This window comes from Malus domestica, chromosome 08 (assembly GCF_042453785.1).
Source record: "Malus domestica chromosome 08, GDT2T_hap1".
Taxonomy (NCBI): Eukaryota; Viridiplantae; Streptophyta; class Magnoliopsida; order Rosales; family Rosaceae; genus Malus; species Malus domestica.
Genome location: NC_091668.1, coordinates 13,979,078 through 13,988,102, shown reverse-complemented (window position 1 = coordinate 13,988,102; position 9,025 = coordinate 13,979,078). Strand labels below are relative to the sequence as shown.

The 9,025-nt window shown below is 37.0% G+C and overlaps 1 protein-coding gene across 1 annotated transcript; it reads left to right on the top strand.

Moving 5' to 3' along the window:
• Positions 1-1,225: 1,225 nt before the first annotated feature.
• On the top strand, positions 1,226-2,877 carry LOC103430333 (probable sugar phosphate/phosphate translocator At5g25400). The gene has a single exon (XM_008368468.4). It carries the CDS (start codon positions 1,454-1,456, stop codon positions 2,501-2,503), a length of 1,050 nt encoding a protein of 349 aa, XP_008366690.3. The 5' UTR covers positions 1,226-1,453; the 3' UTR covers positions 2,504-2,877.
• Positions 2,878-9,025: the final 6,148 nt, after the last annotated feature.

Below are 9,025 nucleotides of genomic sequence, written 5' to 3'. Positions count from 1 at the left end.
TACTGAGAGGATGTGATAATAAATTGGTTGGGAATTTGCTATTTTCAAAATTCGAACGTAAGACCTTTTACTTATAAGTAAAAAAAAAAAAAAACCATTAAACCGTATTATTAAGTGGAATTTTGTTTTTAAAACAAACGATATTATCTATACTAAAAAAATGGGAGAGTATGCTAAGCTTCACAATAGGCTAGTAATAATGTAGTTCAAATTCAACCTAAAGGAAAATTATTAGACCGTAGTACTAAATAGGTTACAAACTTAAAAACACATCCACATTATGAACAAGAAATATTGACTTTATTATTATAGTAACAAGGAGGCTTTTACTTGGGAAAAAGATACAAGATGCTCAAATTAAATCACAAATCGTAAAGTGTGTAGCATTTTTTATTTTTGTTTTGTATTTATCATAAGATGCATCAATACAAACAAATAAAACATGTTATGTTAGATTTTATATGACAATATCTTATGTTAGTTTATATATACATGCCACTAATAGATGCAGAAACTCCCATTAGCAGTTGCACTATATAATGATACGTTATCTTTAGATTGATGCAACCCCAATAATAATATATATACGTTTCAAAGTTTCATATTACCAACTCTCCACCCTCCCCACAGTCCCACGATAAAAGTACAAATTAAATCCAAATCCCCAAAAATCGTGACTACATCGAATGCATAATTGTACAATAAATAAAAAAACATTTTCGTACGTATTTTACCATAATGACAAAAAATAATATGCCCATAAACCCTTATGCAAGTTCGATCGACTTCCTTCTTAATAACTAACAAGTTAACTCAATAATAATACTGTTTGTAGAAAAAAAAATTGTACATGGATCAAATTAAAAAATTCCATGAAAGTTCAAATAAGTAGATAACAAACAAAAATACAGGACATTTTATTTTTCCTACTTAATAGAACAAGAAATTCACAACTTAGTATTACGGTTCAATAATATTTCTCTTCACTTATAAGTGAGAGGTTTTAAGTTGATAAAAACGAAGTTGAATAACATTTTTTAAGACAAATTTATTGTAAAATTTAGTCGACTCTTCTATATATTTAATATAAATATTATCGTTTGTTACAAATAAAAATCAGGAAATTCAATCCATTTGAAAGGCCAAATACCACTTCAACCCTTGGGTCCCTTCCCCATCTAACTCCACACCATATAAACCTCAGTATACCCATGACCCCATCCTATCAGACTCCCACAAACTCCTAAACCAAATACACTCCCAAATTTAATATTATATTTACCCCATTTCTAAGTCCAGCTCTCACTCCCTTCCTCTATCACTTTGAATCTGACTTCTTCCTCCTCCTCCTTAACATCCCCCCCCCCCAACACCACCCTTCTCTCCCCTACTTCCCCACCACCACAGGCGCCACCGCAACTACCCCCTCCACCGCCGAAAACCCACCTCAAAAATGGGCAAGGGTGGCTCCCTGAGCGAGAGCGTGATAAAAAAGATCCTCCTCTCCTACACCTATGTCGCCATCTGGATCTTCCTCTCCTTCAGCGTCATCATCTACAACAAATACATCCTCGACAAGAAGATGTACAACTGGCCCTTCCCCATTTCCCTCACCATGATCCACATGTCCTTCTGCGCCTCCCTCGCCTTCCTCCTCGTCCGCGTCTTCCGCCTCGTCGAGCCCGTCACCATGTCCCGCGACCTCTACCTCTCCTCCGTCGTCCCCATCGGCGCCCTCTACTCCCTCTCCCTCTGGCTCTCCAACTCCGCCTACATTTACCTCTCCGTCTCCTTCATCCAGATGCTCAAGGCCCTCATGCCCGTCGCTGTCTACTCCATCGGCGTCTCCTTCAAAAAAGAGTCCTTCAAGACCGACACCATGGTCAACATGATCTCCATCTCCATCGGCGTCGCCATCGCCGCCTACGGCGAGGCCCGATTCGACACCTGGGGCGTCATCCTCCAGCTCGGCGCCGTCGCATTTGAGGCCACCCGCCTTGTCTTGATCCAGATCCTCCTCACATCCAAAGGCATTACCCTTAACCCCATCACATCTCTCTACTACGTCGCGCCTTGCTGCTTGGCTTTCCTCTTCGTCCCCTGGATCTTCGTCGAGTACCCGGTTCTGCGCGATTCGTCGAGCTTCCATTTCGATTTCTTGATTTTTGGGACCAATTCTATCTGCGCATTTGCTCTGAATCTGGCCGTGTTCTTGCTGGTCGGAAAGACCTCGGCGCTGACGATGAATGTGGCCGGAGTGGTGAAAGACTGGCTCCTGATCGCCTTTTCGTGGTCCGTGATCAAGGACACCGTGACCCCGATCAACCTGTTCGGCTACGGCCTGGCGTTTTTGGGCGTTGCCTACTACAACAACTCCAAATTGCAGGCTCTGAAGGCCAAAGAGGCGCAGAAGAAGACGGCGCAGCAGGACGAGGAGGCCAGTAGGCTCATGGAGGAGAGGGAAGGGGAAGGAATTGGGAAGAGGAACGAATCGCAGAACTGATTCTTTCCAAGTCCTCGGATTTGATCCAGAGCCTCATCTGATTTGAGCTAGATTACGATAATAAGAACAAAAGTGGGAATGTGGGTGGTGGAAGAGCTTAAAACGGGTTCGATTCGGAGGCGGAGGAAATTCGGCTTCCTTCTCCTTCTTGAAGATGAAGAAAGAATTCGGGTTTTCGGTACGTTGTTCTAGAATTCGGGTTTCTTCTGATTAGCAATATTTAGTGATGTTTAAGGGGTTTGAGATTCTGCAACTGTTGCTGATACTGCCAAATCATGTATGTTAGTAGACTAAGAATCTCAGATGCCCTGTTTTTTTTATTTATTTAATTTTTTTTTTATTTAGCTTTAATGCTTATTTTTTCATATTCATTATCTTTTCAGTCTCAATGGGTTGTTGTGGATGAATACTACATCATAATTTTGATCACATTTTGGTTTCTCGGATGTTGGGATACAGAGTATAGTATACAGCGGGGTTTTTGGCCGTTGGATCCTTCATCGCACATCCAACCCTACTTTTATTCGCTAGTTATGGCAATTGGGGTCCTGTGGGTATACGAGTCACTAAGGGCTGGTTTGGTATTGCTGTGCTTTGAAAAAAAGCTGCTGTGAGAATAAGCGGATGTGCTGTGAGAATAAGCGGCTGTGAAATAAATCAGCAGAGTGTTTGATAAATTTTTTTGTAAAAGTGCTTTTGGAAAAAAAAGCAGTCTAATAGTGGGTCTTTTCATTAAAGAAGCATTGTAGCTTCGAGTGCTTTGAAAAAAAACCAGTTTTCCAAAGCTACAAATAGCAGCTTCAGTTTTTTCCTTTGATTTCAGCTTATTCTCACAGCAACTTCCAAAATAAGCCATTTTTTTTTCAGTTTACCAAACGCCTAAAACCCTCACAGCTTTTTTTCATAGGTGTTTTTTTTTTAAGCACCTCACTCCCAAACTAGGATTAAGTTAGGTAAGCGCTAGAAAATTAGCCCCAAGCTGCCATCCTCAGTTAAACCTTATTAGTACTTAAACGCCTGACTGGTCCTACGCTCTCAGTGCAATCCGATCCACCAACCCTCGATCAAAATAGACCAGGACAGCGTAGATTCGGGTTATCCTCTTACCGGGCGGGTTTGCTTGTTCTTTGTGTTGTACCTTGCTTTAACACCTGAAGCTTGAATCTTGTCTGTGGAGTCTGAAGAAGTTCGTATCAGTATGTCGTTCAAAGAAACCTTGTCGATCCCAAAAACGTATGCGAATCCCTCAACTCCTGACACGACACGAGGTTGTGCAAAGTTGTTATGATTAAATAATTGTTAATTAATTGGGTTTAGTTTGCAGGAGAGATAATCATCCTCTTCGGATCCTCTTCGGATCCTAGAGATCTCCACATTCCTAGGGCCCTCATAATTTGGATCCGTATGGAATCCATATTTTAGCAGAAGGGTCTTTTTTTGCTTTTAAAGAGTTGACTCCATTGCATATTCATGGAATAAAACAGTTTTTCGATATCAACATATATTTAAACAAATAAAAGGAATGCTAGTAACCTTTGTGAATCTTTTCACTTTTTCAAATGACACGTGTTATTTGTTTATTTGTTTGGGGAAAAAAATTCTTAAGCCTTTTAGCTAGAAATTAACAAAAATGCTATTATTTATATCATTTCTCCAATAAAGATGAGATCTACATGTCTTGGCAATATCTACATCTATTAGAAAGATAATACAAATGATGGTACAAGTAGATGATAAGGTCATCTCCAACCGAAAGAGTTAAACATAGTTCCATCCAGAATTATAGCCCTACACAAAATTATTTTTATATGAACAATGTTAGGACATGCTCATATATCATCTTCAACTGAAACTGAAGGGGCTAAACATAGCCCCCTCAATAATTCATTTGTTTTAAGTTTATACTTTAAATTTATTGATTAATTTGGTTAAACTATTGTTTGATGTTTTTAAATATATAATTGTTGAATTTGAATCAATTATTGCAACTGTAGAGCTGGACAAAAAAAGGGGCTAAGAGGGGGCTACATTTGGCCAACCTGATGCCTCTTCGGCCAAGTAATAGTATGGTGGTCTCCATAGAATTATAGTCTAGCCATCGGTTGGAAATGAGTTTTTTGACAAATCAGACCATTTTTTGACTTTTGGACTTTTAGCTATCTTCATTGGAGATGGCCTAAGTGTAAAACTACTAAGAAATTAAAGATGGAAAACAGGACTCTATAAATTTTTACCACCTCATTTTTAAATTTAATTTCTATGTCAATATTATAAAATATTGTGCTACATTTCTCAAATAAAAAATATATAGTTTTATAGACATTAAACATTTTGTTGTTTGTGTAAAAAAATGATACGCGTCATTTGGTGTGAGACGTTGTCAAGCATATACCGTTTTTGGTGTAAAAAACATGATACGCGTCATTTGGTGTAAAAAATGAATACGTTAATCTCATACCCTGACGGTTTAGATATCATTTGCCGACTACGAAATATTACTTTGTATTCCCAAAAATGTAACATTGACAAGCATATACCGTTTTTGTGTTAGATGCTTACAACAATACAAATGAAGTAAGGTGTCACGTCTTGAGCAATATTATAATTTTGGAATGCCGGCTTCATTTGGCCGGTTATTTGAACTTTGTAGGGCAACGATTTGTGATTAAAAATTGTAGGGCCAAATGGGTAATTGAATGAATACAATATCAGTACAAAGTAAGGAATCGGGCCTTGTGGATCCCAACATTTCTATATGTATGGTCATAAGGCCCATTAAGCCACTTTTCTCTAGAGGCCCATGATCAAATTCCCACTTCCTCATTCCTCAATGTTATTATTATATGAATTGTTAAGAAATAGAGTCACTTAGTATTACGGTGTAGTAGTATTTCTCTTCATTTTTAAGTGAGAGATCTTAGGTTCAATTCTTGCCAAAAGCAAAGTTGAACCACATTATTATGGCGAGTCCATTGTAAGGCTTAGTCTATTCCCCACCTTCTTAGTGTAGATACTATCGTTTGTTATAAAAAAAAATTGAAACTTCAGAGCGATTCTATCAGCCTATCTGGTGCATGATATGGCTTATGTTGTTTTATTATTGTCAGAGAAAGTGTATTTCCTTAAAGAGTCTAAATGAACTGCCATACACCTAATTATCTATCGCGTGTCCTTTCACTATTGTTGTTTTTTTTACTGTTATTGCTGAAGTCGACTTTTTGACATCTTTTTTGAAGATATTTTGATTCACATGGCATATGCTATCCGGGAACTATGTAGATACTACACTCAGAGGAAGGGGGAGACAAATCTTCATGTGTACTTTTTAACATCTCTTTTGAAGATATTCTGATTCATGTGTACTTCTACGTACGTATGCACACTTTCATTCCTTAGTGTTATTATTATATGAAGGGTAATGCTAGAGAGATTAAATTTGTTGACAAAGTTAGCAAACTAAATAATGCGTCACCAAGAGAACTGAGCACGTTAATCAATGCTTAATTAATAATTTAATAATTAATTTATATGTCATTTAGTTTACAAAATTTTGTCTACAAGTGTAATCTCCCTAACATTACCCTTATATGAATTGCTAAGAAATAAGATTGAAATTGCAGAGCGATTCTATCAGCCTATCAGGTGCATCATGGGGATTACTACTATTTTATTATTGTCAGGGAAAGTGTGTTTCATTAAACAGTCTAAATGAACGGGTCATACACTTAATTATCTGCCATGTTCTTTCACTAATGTTGTCTATTTTTTTACTGTTATTGTTGACGTCGACTTTTTGACATCTTCTTCGAAAATGTTTTGATTCACATGATGTATGCTATCGGGAACTATGTAGATATTGTACTCAGAGGAAGGGGGAGACAAGCTATCCAGCTCCTCTTTCATTAGATTTTCTAATGGAACATAGTTGGCTTTTGAAGCACCTGGATTAACTTCTTCCATTAATTTCCAGTTGATGATTGGAGGCAGGCAGCTCAATGGTCACTCACAATTAGCAAATTGATAGTCTTTGATTTTTATTACATACCAAGATTTTGATATGAACAATCACCTTCTTTTGTCTCATCAAAATGGATATAGTTTTATTACCTCCAAGGTACCAACAACCCTAACCCACACATCTTCCACTTTCTACCTCATCCAGTTATGGACATCGAAATATAAAACTATTCGACATAATAAATAAATCTCACTAATTAATAAATCAACAAGCTTATCTCCATTGACAACCTTTTACACGGTCTTAATCTCAAATAATGAAACTTAGGTCATCTCCGGTCAAGAGTTACAGGCACATTTCGTCCTAAAATTGACAAAATCGATCACCAGCCAAAAGGCTAAAGAAAATCAGGCTAAAAGAACCAGACTAAGTTTGGCTTCACATAAAGCAACATGTAGGCCCAGGGCAGGTCAAGTTCGGCTCCAAAAACTAATAAAATATGCCGTGCGATAAAATATTTGCAATGATTATGATAAAAAGTTGTGACTAATCATTAGGGGTGGTTCGGTATGGGATCCCATACCAAAACCCTTGTCCCGATTCCCAAACCAAATTTTTCGGGAATCCCAATTTGAATACCGATCCCAAACCAAATTTTCGGGAATCCTAATTTTCGGGAATCCCGAAATAGTTTATGGATTTCGGGACAAATCGGGAATCCCGAAATGGTTTTGGGCTTTTGGGCTTTTGGGCTTTTGGACTAAAATTTGACATATTATGCTTATGTAACTCATTGAATGAATTGTTAGATTGTGCAAACATATCAAGCAAGTCTCATTCACATTCTTGGAAGTGATAGATTGTGCAGGCTGGTTAGTCTGAGACTGAGAATCTATTGCATCTCTTGCTAGTTTAAATGCAAATATAATCTCATATCGGGGCACAAGCATTGGATTGCAAATTGTAAACTTTGCTTGAAGACTCTTAACCTGACTGACAAGCATTGCTACCTTGCGCTACTTTGTTGTCCATTTACCAGTAATCTGCATATGTAAAATACATATTTACAATGCCAACAAGCTCCATTTATTGGTGTAAACAGTAAAGAGACTCAAGCATAGTAACTAGTTGATCCAACATTCTTGGTTTCAACATAAATGAAACAACATTGCTTATGTCATATCATAATTCATAACATATTCCATTCTCTGTAATAAGTTCAAACCATAAAGTCCATAATCAATTATAAAAGAATAATATATATGTATAAATATATATATATATATATAATAATTAATAATATATATTTTCGGTTTGGTATGGGATTCCCGAAATATCGAGAAGCCAATCCCGAATCCCATACCAAAATTTCGGGATCGGTTAGGGATAGCATCCCAAAAATTTCGGGAATTTCGGTTTGGGAAATTTTTGGTTTGGGATCGGGATTTTTTCGGTTTGGTTCGGGATTTTTGGGAATTTTTTCCACCCCTACTCATCATACAATGACTACATATATAGAAGGCTTTTTAAGGGAAGGAGTCCCCCCTTTTTCTTTTTTTTTTTAAAAAAAAAAGGGGATTAGTTGCGGGATCCGCTCCTTATCAAACTTCAATGATCCGAACCGTCCATCTTTTAAGTCTGGATTCATAAATCATTCTTGCAAAAATTGAATTCAATCTGAAACTATTTGTCTATTTAATTATCACAATAAAATTTCATTGTTTCAATTTCTTTGAACTCAATTAGATGTCTCAAATATTTCTGATTGACTAATATTTTGCAAAGATGATCTAAGAGGTGCAATTTGAAAAATAAACGATTTAGATCATTAGAGTTAGATATGACGTGGACCCTACAACTAATCCCATTTTTTGAAATATATATATTGTGATTCAGTGCTTAATTGTAGCTAGCCTAATTATAATGGCATGCATACTTTTGCTGTGCGTTTTATTAATTTACATGAACTTTTGAGTCCTCAACTAATGGTTGTACAAGGTTGTGCTAAAGATATTGTCAGTACAGACTTGTTCTCCTAGATTCCAATAGAAACTGTTGGTCACCCGCCATTAGATCTTAATCCAACAATTGGTTTCCATTTAACTTTTTGTTTTTGCATCGTTGCATTAAGATCTAAGGTGAGTGACCACCATTTTCTTGGTCACTAGAGCCTAGGAGAACATGACGATATCAACATATTAAACAAACAATAGTATGCACGTGAACACTATCAAAATTCTCATGTGATGAACTCTCTACCAACTGGCGAGATACTCGTCAAAATTCATCCAACAATTTAGGGCCCGTTTCGTAACATGTTAAAAAAAATTGAGTAAAAAAGGACATAGTAAAAAAATTGTAAGGTGGCCATTTTCAAACCCTCTGCTCATTCAGTTAGTATAGATTAATGTAGGGCTTCGAAGTACATCTGTCTCCGATTTTTATCTCCTTTTATCGAGCTTAATGATACGAATTGGACCTTAATGAGTTCTAATATGCAACCTCAAGATTTCCTCGTCGAAAACGCGTGAAGTAATCCAGTGCCAAAAAGAAAAGAATGAAAC